This window comes from Oncorhynchus mykiss, chromosome 15 (assembly GCF_057628025.1).
Source record: "Oncorhynchus mykiss isolate SJ-2025 chromosome 15, ASM5762802v1, whole genome shotgun sequence".
NCBI lineage: Eukaryota > Metazoa > Chordata > Actinopteri > Salmoniformes > Salmonidae > Oncorhynchus > Oncorhynchus mykiss.
In genome coordinates, this window is record NC_143036.1 from 33,886,993 (window position 1) to 33,907,891 (window position 20,899).

The 20,899-nt window shown below is 43.2% G+C and overlaps 1 protein-coding gene across 1 annotated transcript in view; it reads right to left on the reverse strand.

The window, feature by feature from the left end:
* Positions 1–20,899, reverse strand: part of LOC110490014 (cadherin-6) — an 87,856-nt gene that overhangs the window by 9,312 nt on the left and 57,645 nt on the right. The window contains exons 3-7 of the mRNA XM_021563091.3: positions 10,840–11,134; positions 9,047–9,166; positions 6,987–7,154; positions 5,034–5,221; positions 878–1,131 (exon numbers count right to left, since the gene is read on the reverse strand). Coding sequence (XP_021418766.1) covers positions 878–1,131; positions 5,034–5,221; positions 6,987–7,154; positions 9,047–9,166; positions 10,840–11,134 — 1,025 coding nt within the window. The remainder of the gene's footprint in view (positions 1–877; positions 1,132–5,033; positions 5,222–6,986; positions 7,155–9,046; positions 9,167–10,839; positions 11,135–20,899) is intronic.

A 20,899-nucleotide genomic window follows, 5' to 3' on the forward strand; every position in this document is an offset into this window, starting at 1 on the left:
CGCACACACACACACACACACACACACACACACACACACACACACACACACACACACACACACACACACACACACACACACACACCATTTATGTGCACCCACCCACTCACACACACACACACACACACACACACACACACACACACACACACACACACACACACACCATTTATGTGCACCCACTCACACACACACACACTCACACACACACACAGACACACACACACAGGAAATCCAGTCGTGTTGTGTTTCTCCACTTCCTAAGAATGACTGTTATACATCAGTTTGATTAATGGAGGATCAGATGTCGGCTGTGTCCCAAATTCACCCTATTTCCTATATAGTGCACTACTTTTGACCAGGGCCCATAGGGTGCCATTTAGTTGCAGATGTTGGCAGGGAGAAGAGGGAAGGGGAGGGGAGCGAAGGAGGGAAGCATACCCCCGGGGGAGAGCATGAACAAGGGCGATCCGTCGCTCAGGTATCGTGTACCATCGCACCCCCTACCCCAATCTTCCCTCTATTCCATATCCACACTCTTCCACTCTCCCCTTTCACAGCCACTATTTTTACTCCTTTTTTCTGAACAACCAACATTGTTGGCATCTATCTTTCTAAATGCACCCTACACTCTCACAGACAAACACACACACATACAGACACACTATTTGCCCCTCTCGTTTCTGACAGTTAGTCTAAGATTGTTAAATCTGTTGCTGTTGGGGTGCTAATTGCCTTTCTAATATTCTCAATAATTCAGTCGGCTGAACTCCTCCACTGATTAATAACAACAGATAAGTGTGTATGTGTGTGTGTGCATGTGTCTGTCCTCTCCTCTCCCCTCCCCAATGTGTGTGTTTGTGTATGTGCGTAGTACCTGACGGGACTGCGGCTGCTGTCTGGATCTGTGGCGCTGACTGATCCGATGATTGTGCCTACTGCCACGTCTTCTTTGACCTCCATGACATAGCCGACCCGGTCGAACACGGGCGGCTCGTCTACATCCTCCACGATCAGTTTGACCGTCGCCCCGTCCGTGGTTGCCGCATAGCGCAGGAACCGAGGGTCAGGGTTGGAGTTCTCCACCTGAATCCTTAGAGTGTAGGACCGTTTCCTCTCAAAGTCCAGAGACTGAGGAGACAGAGGGAGAGTGGAGAAGAGAGGGTTAACAACTCACACGTACTCAATCGCCAGATGACACATTTCTATTCCACTTTCTTTCCTTTTCACACAGACAAATCCTGTGACATGCAACACCCTCCTTGTCTAAGCAACACACACACACACACACACACACACACACACACACACACACACACACACACACACACACACACGCACGCACGCACAGACACACCAAACAACGCACACTCTATCAACAATTGAATTGATTCAGTGTGACTCAACCTCTCTGTCCCTCGTCAGTTGACACATTTTTAATTCACTTCCCCTCTCACACAGACAAATCCTGTGACTTGCAACACAATCCTCGTCGAAGACACACACAATATCAACAATTGAATTAATTCAGTGTCACTCAACGACTGCTTTCTGGTGTCTGGGGTGACAGGGAGCCTAGTGGCTAGAGCGTTGGGCCAGTAACCGGACTGTTGCTAGTGTAGTAGAAGAACGTGAGAAGGTAATATACTCGCGACTGGTGACTTGCTGAAACCAGCCTGGTGAGTTGATTCAATACGGCATTGTCCGGAGTGATAGCGGTATATTTGCATCTCACAGGAGCGAGTCACGCCTTTGCTGTAGCAATCTCCAGGACGCAAAGTTCTCATGGAAATCCTAGGGTCACTGTCACCAGGAAAGGTGTGAAGACTGATGAAACTTGAATCAACAAAATGAATGTTACTGTGTGAATTAAATTGTTGCGGTTGGTTTGTTTCAAAAGCTTATAAAGAGCTGCACATTTCGATATGTCTTATTGCATTGTATGTTTTCTGGTTGATGTATTTTGTGGATTGAAATTGTATGTTGGGTTGACTGGTTATCAGGCACATTCCTATTGTCTGGTCATAACATTCAAATTGAGTTGATTAGATTCGAATCTGGGTGTGTTTTCCTGTTTCAGTGCTACGTCATTTTAATTCAAGCTCCTGCGCGCATCAAACACACCGTTTGTCTCTTAGAGATGAGTCTGAGCTGAAGACACATGTAACCATGTTAAGACTTAGCCTATTGGGGATAGTAATTTACTCTGTGTTACTTTGTAATGTATGTATTTCATGTGCACGCTAATTGTTTGAGTGTCAATTATTTCGTAATACATTCTATTAGTTGAATTGAGCAAATGCATTCCTCGTTTTACAGAGTAATTATTTGATTGACTATGTGCCTATACTTTAATAGGGCTATTGATAGTTGTTAATTACACAATACACATAGCATATACAGTACGCTTGGTCTCTAACTGTGCATCTCTGAGCTGAGGACAACTCAATAATTTGATGCTAGGACATTAATTGCCAGATATTAGCTCCTTGTTCCTCAGTCTCTTACTAATTGCATGACAGTAAACCTAGACATGTGTATCTTATAGTATTCTGAGTGGTGACTCAAGGCTCGCAACCTTGGCTATACCCACTGGATGCGGGTATGGGCCTATAGCATTCACATAATAATGGAGTCAGATTGATAAATGTAGTTTATTATTATTCAACATACATAATGGAGACCCCTCATCCTCAGTTGATTGGGATTTCCACCAACCGACATTATGGTTGGATCATTTCCACCAAACTAAATGGTGACTCATCCAGCTATTGGCGATATCTATATTACATTACACTAGTTCAAATCCCCAAGCCGACAAGGTGAAAGATCTGTTGATGTGCCCTTGAGCAAGGCACTTAACCCTAATTGCACCAAGTCTAGGTCCAAGAGGCTTCTAAACGGCTTCTACCCCCAAGCCATAAGACTCCTGAACATCTAATCCTGAACACCCCTCCCCCTCCCCCTTTTACACCGCTGCTACTCTCTGTTGTTATCATCTATGCATAGTCACTTTAATAACTCTACCTACATGTACATATTACCTCAACTAACCGGTGCCCCCGCACATTGACTCTGTACCGGTACCCCCCTGTGTATCGTCTCGCTATTGTTATTTTACTGCTGCTCTTTAATTACTTGTTACTTTTATTTCTTATTCTTACTCATATTTTTTTTTTTTAAACTGCATTGTTGGATAGGGGCTCGTAAGTAAGCATTTCACTGTAAGCATTTCACCTGTTGTATTTGGCGCATGTGACTAATAGAATTTGATTTGATTTGATAACAGCAGCCCCTGGCAGTGACCCCACTCTCCGAGGGTGTATAGGAAGAGTTGGGATATGCAAAAATACGTTTCCAATTCACACATGCGCGTGTGAAAATAGGACAAATATGAGCGCCACACAATTAGGATTATATTCTGTCTTGAGTAAATCTACTCAGGTACGTGGTGTAAAAAAACGTGGTGTGAACCCCAATAATCTCTCCTTTCTCCTGAAGTGTGCACTTGTTTGCTTCTAAGCAACTTTGGGTCCATTATATAAATACCATGTATTATTATTATTATTATTATATATTATTCCCTTCATGGCTTTGAAAGGAAATGACTGGTCTATGCTATGGAAACACTAGCCATGGGATGAAACCTCTGGCTCTGTGCTTCATCTTTAAGAGTGTCATCACACCAACCGCTCTCTGGAAAGAACACATCTGACGTGTGCCTTTAGCTGTGAGGGAGCTACTGCCAAATCAAATGCAGTCATTTAACCAGAGAGGTAGGTGTGTGTGTGTGTGTGTGTGTGTGTGTGCACTTGCATCAGTGCAGGTTTTTCAATGCCAATGAGCTTTCAACTGGCCATTGTCTGCCTGTACCGAACTTGATATCAAACAAATACAGACATTTGATATGACCCTTCATACTCAATAAATCGTTGATTTATTTTTTTGTCCTTGCTTGGCTTTTCCTCAAGACAGGGGTTTCATGATGTAAACATGAGCATGTGTTGTTTGGTGACAGTGCTAGTGGTACAGGAGAAATGGCATGCCCTTTTACCTAGATGAGCCATTTAATTAAAGTAGGCTCGGCTGTAGACCAGACCCTGTACACACGCACATGCACACGCCCGCACATACACACAGAGCGAGAGAGAGCGAGCCGAGATCCCTCCAATAGCATTACAACGGTAGCATCAGCAGAAGGCAATTACATCTCCCTCCACTCAATGACGACCTGGTGGAAGTGGCGTGATCGATTTAAAGCCACACTAGAGGATAAGAGGGCGTTTGATAAAGCAACAATCTGATTCTGTTTAATACATCAAAACATACTATAGCTCAGAGCACCCAGAGGACTACTGGCTGGTTCTGGTGAAATAAATACCCAGCATCAATCTGATCTGCACTCAGAAACCGTGACTAAGAATGCATCCTATCTGAGCATGTGAATGTACAATCTGACATGACTGGATAGCAATGTGGCAAAATCCATCCTTTCAAAAAGCAAGGTGAAGCTGTTACCATATCACTTAAATCTACCAGATACTTTTAGGGCCCTAGGGAGTACTGGTTAGGGGTTGATTTGGAATGCAAATATTTTGAACAAGTGTGGACAGTCGTACAGTCTAGCGCAGTGTTTCCCAAGCTCTCTCCAAGGGGTGCACGTCTTGGTTTTTGCCCGAACACTACACAGCTGAATCAAGTTATCAAAGCTTGAGGATTCGTTGATTATTTGAATCAGTTGTGTAGTGCTAGGGTAAAAACTAAAATGTGCACCCCTTGGGGCCCCGAGGATCGAGTTTGGGAAACCTTGATCTAGTGTTTATAGGGGTTACGGTTCAATTTCGAATCCAGCCATACTGAACTTTCTGAGTGTGATAACACCTAGGGAGTAGGGTCGAATGCCCCATTAACAAGGGACTAGGAGTGATTTGGAATCCAGCCATACTGAAGGAGTGACCTAGGGATTAGGAGCGAAGGAATAGGGACTAGGGACAAAGGGTAGTGGTAGATTTGGAATCCAGCCATTCACTGACCTTCCTGAGGGTGATGACACCATCCTGTGTGCTCCTATTGGTTGAGATGTCGAACATGGAGGGGCCGTCGCTGCTGGTGATTCGGTAGTTCATCTCAGCGTTCCTGCCGATGTCAGCGTCCGTAGCTCGCAGCACGGCCACTGTCGAGCCCGGTTCTGTCGACTCGGGAGCTTTGAACTCATACAGACCTGGAGGAAAGAAATACGCATGTTCGTTTTTTCCATCTGTAGCACCTGGATCAACCCCTAAACTAAACTATACATTTAAATACTGTACGTCTTCAAAGCCAAGATCAATCAATCTTGCCTCATTTATTTATTCAACTCTGAAAACATTGGCCCATGCATAGCTAGTTATTTTCACCAGGTGATTTCCTGGTTTGAGCCAGATAAATTGATGCGTCCCTGTCTGCCAGCTTGAGCACCCCACTGTATCTCATGTGCTTCAATAAATAGCTGGTCTGGTCTGCAGAGGGATGGACCTGATATACACATGGGCTGCATATACAAACACCACTAACACCCTCATAAAACATGCTGACATCATTCTGGACAACGCCTGAGTCGGCAGGTCCCACACACACATCTTGCATGCAGGCACGCAAGTGTACACACACACACGCGCACACACAAAGGCATGGGCACACACACAGACTCAGACATTTTTGTTTTACTATCGTTGTAGGGACAAACAATTAATTCCCATTCAAAATCCTATTTTACTTAACCCTAACCGTAACCCCTAACCATAACTATCCTTGTGAGGATTTATGGTCTCCACAAGGATAGTAAAACCACACACACACATATCACACTCCCTTCTTGTTCTGTCCATTGAGGTTAGGTGCAGGGACAGTGTTTGTCTCCCTGTTGTAGAGGGTGATAAACGGAGTCAGGGTTTCTACGTTTGTGTGAGTTTTGTCACGTGAAGAGCTGTTTGGCTTGTGCGCGTTGATTCTAACCGAGTGTAACACGCCCACACACAAACACGCGCAAACACACAGAGATAAACACAGAGACACAGAAGCACACACACACACACACACTGCTGTTACTGAGGGGAAACAAAATGACACCAGTAATCTGTCAATCTGATGCAGCTGCCTTTGCAATCCACCAGATGCACCAGAAAGGGAGAGAGCAAGGGAAAGAGAGGGACAGGAGACAATGTGTGAGAGGAGATGGAAGGAAAGTGGGAGAGGAGTGTATGAGAAAAAGATGAATGGCAAAAAAGAAACACTGAAAGCGAGGGCGAGGAAGGAGAAGAAACACGAGAAACAAAGGACAGTAGCGGAGCCACACACGGTGACATTGAGAGCGTTAGAGAGAGCAAGAGAAAGAGATGGAGAATGACAGAGAGAAAGAGAATGAAAGTGATAGAGTTAGAGATAAAGAGAGAGCGACAGAGAAAGAGTGAAGAAGATAAAACCCACAGTGTACTCTTTTCATTTAATAGGGATTAGCAGGCCGATCTGATGCACTGTGCAGGACCCTTCACTCTCTCATATGGCTCTACATTTAATTATGCCAAGCCTTCAAGAGAGCGGCACTGCCACACACACACACACACACACACACACACACACACACACACACAAACACACACACAGACACACACACACACACACACACACACACACACACACACACACACACACACACACACACACAGAGAGACACACGCCACAGCAGCACAGTAATACTTGCTGCAATAATCCACATTCATTTTGAAATTGCCACCAGATGGAGGCTGCCTGGTTGGCACAAGCCTGTATAGTGAACTGAGTTTTATATTCAGGGGACTGATGTGTGTGTGTGTGTGTGTGTGTGTGTGTGCGTGCGTGCGTGGATGAGCGCATGTGCGCGAGTGTGTGTGCTTATGTGTGTGTGTGTGTGTGTGTGAGTGAGTGCATGTGCATACACACATCTGTCTGTTTATGTGCACTATACTCACTCTTTGGGAAGCGTGGTGGGTTGTCATTGACATCAGAGAGGGTAATGCTGACTGTGGTGGTCCCTGATAACCCACCCATCTGTCCAGCCATGTCTTTAGCCTGGATCACAACCACATAGTTCTCCTTGGTCTCCCTGTCCATGTTAGGCAGGGCTGTCTTGATCACACCTGAATGTGAAGGACAGACAGTCAGGACAGACGATCAAAGTGATGCAAGACTAGATACTTCTGATCGATATAGATATTTATAGCACTAACACTTTTTCCGACGAGGAAATTAATTGAATATCAAACAATAGGGGATGTGAGGTGCACATCATTCAAACCTAGTTCTGAGCAGCGTTGGTGAAACGCACGGTGAACGCAGGGGTATAAAACTCTCATCCTGCTCTTTCATCACTTAGGATGTGGCAGCAGGGGAGGAGGGAGACACAGAGGAGTGTGTGTGTGTGTGTATCTCACTCGCTGATGGACAGCTAGCAACTAAAAAAACATGCTAGTCCATTCAAGTAGTTCTGAGGGGGAACAATACATAGATATACAGTATGTGTGTGTACTGTATGTATACACCAGTACACTCTGAATACATCTCTCTACACTAGCTTTCTCTCTCTTTATCTTTCTTCTCTCTCTCTCTCTCTCTCGTTCTCCCTCTATTCTTTCTTAATCTCACTCTCTGTCTTTTATCTCTCTCTCTCTCTCTCTCTCTCTCTCTCTCTCTCTCTCTCTCTCTTCTTTCTATCTTTTTATCTTTCCCACTCCCTCTCTCGTTTTTTGCTACTCTCCCTCATTCACTCTTATTCTTATTCTCCTCACAGTCATAGACACAGAGCGAGAGAGAGAATCATGCTTATGATGTCCAAGCCTGCCTTTGTGTTGGGGGGGATGTCAGTTTACATGGCACATCTGGCATAAACCACATTACTGTTAATCCTGCGATTAAAACAGCAAATATATTTTTTGGGGGTCGCCATTTCCCTTTTGTTCAAGCAAAGAACACATTTGGGATCCATTCCAAAGCACACATTACAAATGATTAAATATAGCAGTGGTGACGGAGCAGTGGGATCAAAAAGCGGCGGCTGGCGGAGATTCTGTCCTTCTTTTCTGTCATGTCTCTTCAGTCTGACACGGGAGTTAATAGCCGTGGTGAGCGCACACGCACGCACACACGCGCACACACACACACACACACACACATACGCACGCACGCATGCACGCACGCACGCACGCACACACACACACACACACACACACACACACACACACACACACACACACACACACACACACACACACACAGAGTCTCCAGACAAGGTAGTGAGGGGGAGTACACTGTTCATATCCTGGTTCACTCACAGTATGAAATTGGGTTCCATTCAGGTGTTAGTTGAATCTTCAGTGAGGCAGGTTAATGGCACCTTGTGTATACTTCCCTGGGAACTTTGCTCCCTTGAGCCTCAGATAGACTGTAGAGGGTAAATATTATAGAACTCTGTATTTGCATTGTAACTGACCCTAATTCTCCTTTCTGTCTACAGAAAAGCAAAAAGACAGGGTCTGGGGCCTCCCGGGTGGCGCAGTAGTTAAGGGCGCTGTACTGCAGCGCCAGCTGTGCCACCAGAGACTCTGGGTTCGCGCCCAGGCTCTGTCGTAACCGGCCGCGACCGGGAGGTCCGTGGGGCGACGCACAATTGGCCTAGCGTCGTCCAGGTTAGGGAGGGGTTGGCCGGTAGGGATATCCTTGTCTCATCGCGCACCAGCGACTCCTGTGGCGGGCTAACCAAGGTTGACAGGTGCACGGTGTTTCCTCCGACACATTGGTGCAGCTGGCTTCCGGGTCGGATGCGCGCTGTGTTAAGAAGCAGTGCGGCTTGGTTGGGTTGTGTATCGGAGGACGCATGACTTTCAACCTTTGTCTCTCCCGAGCCCATACGGTAGTTGTAGCGATGAGACAAGATAGTAGCTACTAAACAATTGGATACCACGAAATTGGGGAGAAAACAGGGTAAAATAGAAGAAATAAATAAAAAAAAAAGACAGGGTCTGTTAACACTGACCTGTGTTGGGCTCTACAGAGAAGTATGGCTGTCCTTGCAGGATGCTGTAGACCACCCTGGCACTGTTACCATATGTAGGGTCATCAGCGTCTGTAGCGGTCACCTGCGTCACCACCGTGCCTGGGGAAGGAAAGAAGGAGGAGGAGAAAAAAAGAGGGCAACTTGGTGAGCAAAGTTATACACATGGAATGGAGTCGGAGGGCGTTGGGGAACACTCAATAACACAAGATTCAAGACAACTTCCTGAATAAGGCCAATAAAGTGAACTGGGCTGAACTGAAGTCTTTGGTGGCGTCACAACCCCCCTGCATACTATTCTATGCCCTCTATACATATGCAGCAGTACCAGCAGCCAGTATAGCAGCTCTGCTGTTTGCAAACCCCTAAAAGCATATTAGTGTATCTCGAGTGTCTAACAACCATATATCTTATCCAAGGCAACGGCTGTGATCCATTTTCCTTATCAAAGAGGCGGAGAATGATATTTCAACAGAACAAAGGGGCGAAGTGTTTGTCAAATAGTACCTCCCAGCGATGCCTAGTGGGGCCCAGTGTTGACTCGTTAAATGCATAAGAATAATTAATTGAGTGGAACTATTTAATGGCAATGAACATAAATATAGAATTGTGCAATTGACATTGGAATCGTGACCAACGGAAACTTCTAATTCAGTGCCAATGTGAGGTCTGCACGGGTGAAACTAGTGGGGTGCTTTACATTGCTGCACAAACATCGGAAAGTTACTTTTCTCTTTAACCTCTTAATTGAATAAATAAAGTGCAAGCTAATTTCTTTGATGATACCACTTTGCTTTCTGAAGAGAGAATGCTCAGTATTTCACAGGACAAAGTGTCCAGTCGATTGCACTATAAAGGCCGGTGCAGAACAGGCCCTCTTTCAAGGCACACCTCACTTGTGGCTATGGGCAACTGCTTTTCTTACTTAGAGTTTGTAAACAGGCTGACAGTTTGTCACTTGTCGGTGTTATGTGACTATTTAGTGTTACGTGTATACTTCACATACCCAAGACTACCTAATATCTGAACTGCATGATTAATCGTCTACATTATTGACATACGCCAGGCAAAAACAGAGTTTTTAATGTGTTGTAATTGATAACTGGACAGAGTATTCATAAGATTAGCTCAAGTATATAATATAATCAGCATCATTGGGCCGCTTCACTTAGTTTGTTTGGCTGTAATAAAACAGTTAATGGCCTGTAATCATTCGCATTTAACGACTCAATATATTCACCCCAAATGGCAACCTATTCCCTATGAGCCCTGCTCAAATGTAGTGCACTACATAGGGAATAGGGTGTTATTTGGGATGTGGACAATCTTTCCTCTCATTATTATGATTGATAAAGCCCTCATTGATCCAACAGGATAGGAATTTGTTTGTAACAACTTTAGCTTGTCTCACACATAAGCCTTCTAATCCTGCAATCCATTGCAGATACAAGTATGGCATATATTATTACCACTGACTGCATGAGATCCCCCTCTTCTATAATGATGTCCGGGCTATCAGCTTAACTGTGGAACTGTTTAACAATGGTCAGTCAGGCTATGAGTTACAGTTACACACAGGGCAAAACTGGATGACATGGTTATGACTTGACAACCAGAAACATTTCAACCACTTCTGCCCTGGTAGGTGTCTGTGGTAAGGAGTGAGTGAGATGGGATGTAGGGCTGTTCTCTGTAGCCTACTTCTGGCATACGTACCATGAGGTTATCTGGTATGTGTGTGAATTAAGGGTCAGGGTGTAGGTGTTCATACGCACCCAGTGGGGACATCTCAGGTACCTCTGTGAAGTAAGGGTCCTTGGTAAACTTGGGCTCATTGTCGTTAATGTCATGAATCTTGATGATAAACTCTGACTCTCCCTCTAGAGAGGTGTTAGTGATTCTGTTGACGGCCTTGGCCCGGAGCGTGTAGTAGGCCTTCTCCTCCCGGTCCAATCTCTTAGTGGCATGGATATCCCCAGAGTTCTCATCGATGACGAACAGACTACCGGCTCCATCACCGGTCAGGACGTATCGTATGCTACCGTCACCCCTGTCCCCGTCTGAGTGGAGCTGTAAGAGTAATGAGAAACAAAGGGGACGGAGTCAGTTCACAATGGCACTCAATCTCAATACAAAGGATTTGCAATGAATATGCACATTTCAATTATTGGACTCCTCTTGGGACAAACAAAGAAACTTCAATAGTCTATGTCACTCTGTGCTCGTGACTGATTGCAAATGATCTGAAGACAAATAATCTATCTGTGACAGAAAGATATCCTGACCATTTACATATTTTTTCTAAAATGACCCTTTAGATGTTTGATTTAAGACATTTGTGTTGTCCCCAATTTCCTATGCCATTTGCAGAAATAATTATAGTTTCATAGAAATGTAATCAGGTTGAGTGTGACCAGTGTGTCCTATGTCTGTTCTTACTAACTCCGAGAAGATCAGATTTCTCTAACATGCTGTAGAAATATGACATATTTTCACTTCTTCTTTTCTTCAATCATCTCCTCTCCTATCAATCTCCTCTCTACTCCACTATTTGCTCGCTCTCCTGATGTGGCCTGTTTCTGTCTGCATGAACAACAGCTTAGCTTGCTCTGACATTTTAATTCAGCCACAAAATCTCCTCAACATATTCATGTCTGGGAACTCATCAAAATCTTGTCTGCGTCCTGAATTGCACTGTATTCCCTATACAGTGCACTTCCAGGGCCCATAGATATCTGGTCAAAAGTAGTGCACTATATGGTATAGCCAATAGTGTACTTCTTGGGACACAGCACTTGTCCTTCCTCTCTTTCCTCCTGCTGTTCCCCCTCCTTTATTATTTATATTTTAGTGCATTCAGAAAGTATTCAGACCCCCTGACTTTTTTCACATTTTGTTACATTACAGCCTTATTCTAAAATGGATTCAATTTTTCTACTGAATCTACTGAAATATCACATTTACATAAACATTTGCAGATCCTCTCAAGCTCTGTCAGGTTATATGGGGTTGTTACTGTACAGCTATTTTCTGGTCTCTCCAGAGATGTTCGATCGGGTTTAAGTCTGGCTGGACCACTCAAGGACATTCAGAGACTTGTCCCGAAGTCACTCCTGTGATGTCTTGGCTGTGTGCTTAGTGTCGTTGTCCTGTTGGAAGGTGAACCTTTGCCCCAGTCTGAGGTCCTGAGTGCTCTGGAGCAGGTTATCATCAAGCATCTCTCTGTACTTTGCTCCGTTCATCTTTCCCTTGATCCTGACTAGTCTCCCAGTCCCTGATGCTGAAAAACATTCCTACAGTATGATGCTGCCAACACCATTCTTCACCGTAGGAAAGTTGCCAGGTTTCCTCCAGACATGATGCTTGGCATTCAGGCCAAAGAATTAAATATTGGTTTCATTACACCAGAGAATCTGTTTTCTCAAGGTCTGAGCGTCCCGTTAATGCGAGTGTATTTGTATTTCATAGTGTTCAGTTTATGTTTTAAAATAAACATTATGGACACTTACCACACTGTGTTTTGGTCTTCCGATACTTCTCGCTTCTCCTCCTCAGAAGAGGATGACGAGATCCCTTATAAGAATATGTTGAAGGCTAGCTGTATTGGGTGCAGATGACTGATATGCTCATTTTTGTGTCCGTCTCTACACGTATACAGACGAGGAGGCATACAAAGGATTGCCAATTGGTATTGGTTTGTTATGCAGATCACATGTACCTCTTCAATGAAAATCCCATAGGCCTCTACATTATGGACAAGGTATGTGTATGAACACCATTATAAAAAACGTTTTTTTCCCCATTTACAAAAAAAACAAGGTATGAATACTGTTGTGTGCATGTTTGTTAAACATCTGTATAATTACTATTTATTGGATTCACAGACCCTCCCTACACCTCTGATGAATATAACAGGAAACCTGTTCGATCCCTATGCACTGCAAAATCATTGCTATGGATATGGAGAACATCAACATTAACATACCAGAGGATATACCAGTTGGACTTGGGGCTCTGCTGGGAGTTTACCTCATATTTAGACTTTTTTTCCCCTGCTTTGACACTGAAAATAATAAACACTGACATTTACAATATTGTGTTATTGTTATCCTTATTATTATTAATAATTAAAAAAATAATAGGGGAGGGGGGGTAGTTAAAAAATTAACCCCAAAATGTTCTTCAAAGGTTCTTTGAGGATCCTTTAAAAGGGGTTCTTTGAAAAACCCTTTTAATGGGTTCTTTGAAGAACTTATAGGGGTTCTTCTACAGTTTCAATTTGAAGAACCCCTAAAGGATACTCCAGGAACCTCTTATTTTTAGAGTGTAGTCTCTATTATGCCCCTCAATTATCTCAGCCAATCATGGACCCTTCCTTTCTTCCTACATAGCTCATTTATTCATATTTACGGACCCCAGACCAGCTTGTAATTAAGGCATATGAAAGTTCTTATGTTAAAGAACACAATATTTTTTTTTCAAAAAGCCCTACTTTGAAGTAGGAAATAGCATCAAAAGCCTACGATCCTGAATCCGGTCACACAATGTGGTGTGTGACTTGCTAGCTTCTGGTGCTGGACAGATGGAGTATGTTAGATTGTGCAGTCAGTAAATTCAATCAGGTGGATGAGCACTGCAACAGTATGAATGTGTCCCAAATTGCACCCCATTCCCTATGCAGTGCACTACTTTTGACCAGAGCCCTATGGGTCTGTGGGCCCTGGTCGAAAGTATTGCACTACATAAGAAATAGGGCACCATTTGGGACGAAGACAGTATGCACCCTACTCCCTCTCTCTCTAAAATATGAATGGCTTTTTATTTCAGGTGCTGGAAGGCTTTATATAACTAATTCATTGTGTTCTGTGTGAAAACAAAGCTGTGGAAGCAAAATGGCTGCCTTTTAAGTTTAGCATCTTTAACATTTCTGTGTTTGTTGTAAACACTGAAAGATATGATCGTTGTGTTTTCCACCTATCTAACCAAGTTGGGAGAAGCTAGCTACTGACTGTCTATATTTGTGGTTATGTTGTGCTGACCATGTACCTCCCCCCCTGGTGTGGCAGGTAGCTGAGTGGTTAAGTGTGTTGGGCCAGTAACCAGAAGGTTGGTGGTTCAGATCCCTGAGCTGGTGAGGTGAAAAGTCTGTGTTTTCGTCCTTGAGCAAGGCAGTTAACCCCCAACAACAACTTTGTGTACGTTGATTAAGGCAGCCCCCACCACCTCTCTGATTCAGAGGAGTTGGCATAAAAGGTAGAAGGCACATTTCAGTTGAATGCATTCAGTTGTGCAACTGACTGGTTATCTTCTTGTTCCTCTCCCAATGAGATACATTTAAGTAATTTAGCAGACACACATCCAGAGCAACTTAAAGGAGCAATTAGGGTTAAGTGCCTTGCTTAAGGTCACATCAACAGATTTTTCACATAGTCCGCTTGGGGATTCAGACCAGCAACCTTTTGATTACTGGCACAACGCTCTTAACCGCTAGGCTACCTGCCACCGATAGACAGACAGTGTGACATATTCCGTCCAATCTTGTTTGCATGGACAGAGTGAGCGCTCGGGGTCTGCTCTTTTGGTTTTGAGGGGTTCAGCATCATTCCTTCATTCCCCTGAAGGATATTACGCAGCCAGCTCAGTGTATCGAACCCCTGCTCTCCTCTCCTGCTTACTGCACTAAGGTTTGTGATCCCTCCGTCTCCCTCCTTTTCTAGTCACCCACCCTACCCCTTTCTATGGTAGAAGTGAATTTACAGCCGCCCACCCGGGTCCCTGCTACTCAAATTAGGAGAAAAACCTCTCCCGAAAATCAATCTGTCAGCCAGACGTGGATCCACAATGGCTCCTGATGAATTTATCTTGAAAATTCAATAAAAGACTCACCAGGGGGAAGAAAGCATTGATCATGGCCACCAGGATTCCTCCACACATTGATGCAGAGCCCTTTCTCCTCCGTCCACCATGATATCAAATCATAATGAAATAAAGCAAAGGAGGAATGTGTCCTAAATGGCATCCTATTCCCTATTTAGTGAACTTCTTTAGTGTGTAATTTAGGAAGCAAACAAGGAAGATGCTCCAGTACTAGTGCTACAGGAGAGCTTTGGTATTTTGTGGAGCGAGTTTCTGTTCTGTAGGTCACCCATACTCTATTAGATTAAGAATTATTCCATTTTATTACACACAATAAAGAGGTCATGAGACAGTAGTTTTGAAAGGCAACATTAACCAACTGCGCAAGATCCATAAATCCTAACATTTTAAGTGTAATAATAATAATAATAATCAATACATTAATCAATACATACCTTAATTCTGCATATTAGGAGCATGAATATTGTAGATGTTTTTATTTTATATGAAAGTATATCATTAGCAAAGAAAATGGCATGGTGGTCCAGACATATTTAGCTGCCATTTGAGTATCACAGAGCTATAGGGTATACAATATGTATGGTTTAAGACGAGGCCCTTAGGTCAACCAGCCAGTTACCCTTTTAGCCCTACAGTCTACCGCCAAATAGTCTGAGTGTGTCCCAAATGGCACACTATCCCATATGCAGTGGACTAGGGCAAATATGGACTTATACAATTAATAACATGATTATTTAAATAACATAACAAAGTGGTAACTATTTCATCATTGGGATACACATGGGCACTTGAGCAACTCAACTTGTGTAAGCCTCATTTAAGACATGCTCCAGAATACTGACAACTACTAAGTATTTTTATAAACATTCCAATTTGGGCTGGATGTGTCAATGTGTAGTTCATACATGTGTAACCGATGTGAAATGGCTAGCTAGTTAGCGGTGGTGCGCGCTAATAGTGTTTCAATCGGCGACGTCACTCGCTCTGAGACTTGAAGTAGTGGTTCCCCTTGCTCTGCAAGGGCCGCGGCTTTTGTGGTGCGATGGGTAACGATGCTTCGTGGGTGTCAGTAGTTGATGTGTGCAGAGGGTCCCTGGTTCGAGCCCGGCGAAGGGACGGACTAAAATTAGACTGTTACACATGCATAATCTATGAGTAGAATTACTGTAGTACCTCAGTTAGCGACGAAATCCCTTGTTTGAAAGCGACATCATGCACCCACAGCAGAGCATGAGAGAACAATGACGTGGTGCACATATCTGCACGTACAGTGGTTCCTACTTTAGAAGATGTGAACTTGCACCGCGGGACTTAGAGGTACCCAGTGTCATGGCTTCATTGCTCCAGATTACCACATAGAGCACTCATTATGCATTTGGGTCCCAAGGTTTTTTATGACCAATCATATCGAGTGGTTCCAATGAAGAATTTTGGCGCGAGCCACCCTTGCCTTGTGCCGTGCTTCAACAAAGATGGCTGACAAAACATTATGGTGGAACCAGATGTAAGTTGTTATAACGTCATAACGAGTCAAGCAAAACATTTACAATTGAGAGGAATATGTTAGTTAATGTAAAGACAAACATTTGTGCATATTCTTTTGTCATAAAGTTAATTTACGAAAATCGCTATTTAGCAAGTTGACTAGCTAACATTAGCCAGCTAGCTAGTGTTAGGACAATGAATTTGTAATTCGTGTGGTTTAATGTTTTAGGGACTCCTGAGAAAAGCAGCAAACCAGGCTGTCGTCTTGTGAAACAGTGGATGTAAAGAATCTAGCTAGCTAAAGCATTTACTGCAAATTGAATGTACAATTGTGTAAGCTTGCCTTGCGATGCAGCTCCAGTAACATAGCTAGCTAACTATTTACTTGTTGATTGTGTAGTGGAGGATAAAAATAACTGTATGCATATGGATGTGTAGCTATCTACGGTATGTAGCCGATCTGTGCATGGTCCCTAAAACGTTTGGTATGAATATTAGTTTAGAACCTATCTATGAACCTCAGCTATCATAGTTGTATCAACTTCAAGTCTAAATGGCATTAACAAAGCCTATGGATAGAGTAGAATATACAGTGGGGCAAAAAAAGTATTTAGTCAGCCACAAATTGTGCAAGTTCTCCCACTTAAAAAGATGAGAGAGGCCTGTAATTTTCATCATAGGTACACTTCAACTATGACAGACAAAATTAGAAGAAATAAATCCAGAAAATCACATTGTAGGATTTTTAAATAATTTATTTGCAAATGATGGTGGAAAATAAGTATTTGGTCAATAACAAAAGTTTATCTCAATACTTTGTTATATACCCTTTGTTGGCAATGACAGTGGTCAAATGTTTTCTGTAAGTCTTCACAAGGTTTTCACACACTGTTGCTGGTATTTTGGCCCATTCCTCCATGCAGATCTCCTCTAGAGCAGTGATGTTTTGTGGCTGTTGCTGGGCAACACGGACTTTCAACTCCCTCCAAAGATTTTCTATGGGGTTGAGATCTGGAGACTGCCTAGGCCACTCCAGGACCTTGAAATGCATCTTACGAAGCCACTCCTTCATTGCACGGGTGTTTGGGATCATTGTGTGTTTGGGATTATTGTCATGCTGAAAGACCCAGCCACGTTTCATCTTCAATGCCCTTGCTGATGGAAGGAGGTTTTCACTCAAAATCTCACGAAACATGGCCCCATTCATTCTTTCCTTTACACGGATCAGTCGTCCTGGTCCTGTTGCAGAAAAACAGCCCCAAAGCATGTTTCCACCCCCATGCTTCACAGTATGTTCTTTGGTGTTCTTTGTTATCAGCATTCTTTGTTCTCCAAACACGTTGAGTTGAGTTTTTACCAAAAAGTTATATTTTGGTTTCATCTGACCATATGACATTCTCCCAATCTTCTTCTGGATCATCCAAATGCTCTCTAGCAAACTTCAGATGGGCCTGGACATGTACTGGCTTAAGCAGGGGGACGTCTGGCACTGCAGGATTTGAGTCCCTGGCGGCGTAGTGTGTTACTGATGGTAGGCTTTGCTACTTTGGTCCCAGCTCTCTGCACGTCATTCACTAGGTCCCCCCGTGTGGTTCTGAGATTTTTGCTTACCGTTCTTGTGATCATTTTGACCCCACGGGGTGAGATCTTGCGTGGAGCCCCAGATCGAGGGAGATTATCAGTGGTCTTGTATGTCATCCATTTCCTAATAATTGCTCCCACAGTTGATTTCTTCAAACCAAGCTGCTTACCTATTGCAGATTCAGTCTTCCCAGCCTGGTGCAGGTCTACAATTTTGTTTCTGGTGTCCTTTGACAGCTCTTTGGTCTTGGCCATAGTGGAGTTTGGAGTGTGACTGTTTGAGGTTGTGGACAGGTGTCTTTTATACTGATAACAAGTTCAAACAGGTGCCATTAATACAGGTAACGAGTGGAGGACAGAGGAGCTTCTTAATGAAGAAGTTACAGGTCTGTGAGAGCCAGAAATCTTGCTTGTTTGTAGGTGACCAAATACTTATTTTCCACCATAATTTGCAAATAAATTCATTAAAAATCCTACAATGTGATTTTCAGGATTTTATTCCCTAATTTTGTCTGTCACAGTTGAAGTGTACCTTTGATGAATATTACAGGCCTCTCTCATCTTTTTAAGTCGGAGCACTTAAAAATTGGTGGCTGACTAAATACTTTTTTGCCCCATTGTAATAACTTTATTGCGCCAAGGATGCAAGTCCTATATGTTCTGTAGTTATTACCATACATGTGATTCCAACATTGTAGCCTGTACATTGAATATATTCACTGATCATGTACTCTTCCAAGGCAAATAAAGGTGCGGTTCTCTAAGACATTTTTTTTCAGTCATATCAAACTCCATTATTTGAATGATGCTGTGTCTGCATGTATGTATTACAACTATACACGTCAACAATGTTTACCACTCCTGCTACTGGGACATCAATGATTACACATTGTAACTATGCAATAGACTAGAAACATGATTGATTTGTAATTCATATATACAAAAAAAAACTATGCATATCTAACTCCCTTCATCTGCATTAATCTGAGGACAAAGGATATTATTTCAATGAGGTACTTAATTTCAACCAGTGAAGAATGTGAAACGCTTTATTGAAAGAAATTCATTATCCAGGTGTTACAAATACATAAATGCATTATAATTATTATAATTGTAATATTATAAATACAAGTTGAATCTGTACTTCAATGCACATATGTGTGCATTATAAAACGAGGAAGAAAAACGAGGTGGAGAGAGGTGTAGAAGACAGAATGGGAAAGAGGTAAGAACAGCGGTAGACAGCATTCATGAATTACAGTGCTACCCTAATATTCTCTCAGTTCATCACAATTGCGGTGTCTCCTAACCAGCCTTGAGCCCCCAAGTTGGCCCGAAGGTTATCTTAAGAGCGGATGAGGTGGCGATGATAGGACTGGCTTCCTCTCACATCAACACATACCTGCAGACGAGTGACAAATAGATAGAGAGAGAGCATGATTAAGCCTTGTTTTTCCCCCCATCTTAAATCAGGAGGTGAAATGCAAAACTGACCTTGGATCATTAACTCCGGGACTACTACATCGATGTGTGTATTCCAATGTAAAACATCTCTATAATAATACTTCCTGTTGACCTGACCAAGTGACATCTCACTTATGATCATGCTGTGCCCTCTGTGTCAGCCAGTTCAGATGCAGAAGGGGTTCACCAAAACAGCTGATATAACCTAGAGGATTTAGGGAGAAGGGGGAGAGGGGATGAAGTGAATAAGAGAGACTGTTATTGTGTGTGTGTGGTTTCACCTGGTGTCCACACTAATTGGCTACAGAGTACTTTATGCTGAAAAACAGACACATGAGGACAAACAATAGAAGATAATGTCAATAGAAGATACAGTATGTGATGCAGACAAATCGGAGTGTGCCGGAAACATTTACATATAGAGGGCTATGTGTCTCACCACTTGGTTATAGCAAGGCGAACCACCAGGGAAAATTATAGTTCAGTGAAAATGGCTGTGTTTATGTGGTGTAAATCTGAAAATTAGCAGCTGACATCTTAAGGGTTTTTTAATTAATGCATGTGAGACAGGTTCCATGTACCACAAGACAGGCAGAGACGGAGAAAAAGAACACAGAACAGTTTAATTACCTCTGGTTATGGACACTTTTGCCAGCAATAAAGCTTCCACGGCCTGTTCCTCGGACAGTGAACATCTGGCAATATCTACATTTTCGACCTCTTGGTCAGCTCGCTCTCTGAAAGTAAAGAAAACAGCTTATTTTTTATAGATATGAAAACAATAACTGAGATCTAAAGCAGCAGATTTTTAGGATATTACAGCCCAGTGCTGCTTACCTGAGATGCCATCTTCGTAGGTGTCCGCTTTGACTTCCTTTGTGTTGGAAAAAAGTTGCTTTATTTACAATTGAAAAAAAAAAAAAAAAAAGGTTTTGCTCTCGACAAAAAGACAAATGTACCTCCATAGCATATAACAATTTCTGCGAATAACCACACCTTCATACAAACGTGCTACTGTATGCAGAATTCTTGACGCACAACCGAAGATGCTGCCATATCCTGCCAGCACTTCCACAAGCGAGCCACTCAGGAGCAGAATGATGATGCGTGGAAGAGGGAAAGGAATGAGATGGGAACAGCAACTTGTTGCAAGTTGGGGAGGGGTGCTAATAGCTGTACAATTCAACCTTTACTTAATACACTAATTGCTGCCCAGACTTACATAATTACAAAGAGGAGATTCTTCTGATTAAAATGGTGCCCGTGTAACAGTTTTGCCTCTGTCCCTCTCCTCGCCCCTAACTAGGCTTGAACCAGGGACCCTCTGCACACATAGATAACAGTCCCCCTCGAAGCATTGTTTCCCATCGCTCCATAAAAGCAGCAGCCCTTGCAGAGCAAGACGGACAACTACTTCAAGGTCTCAGA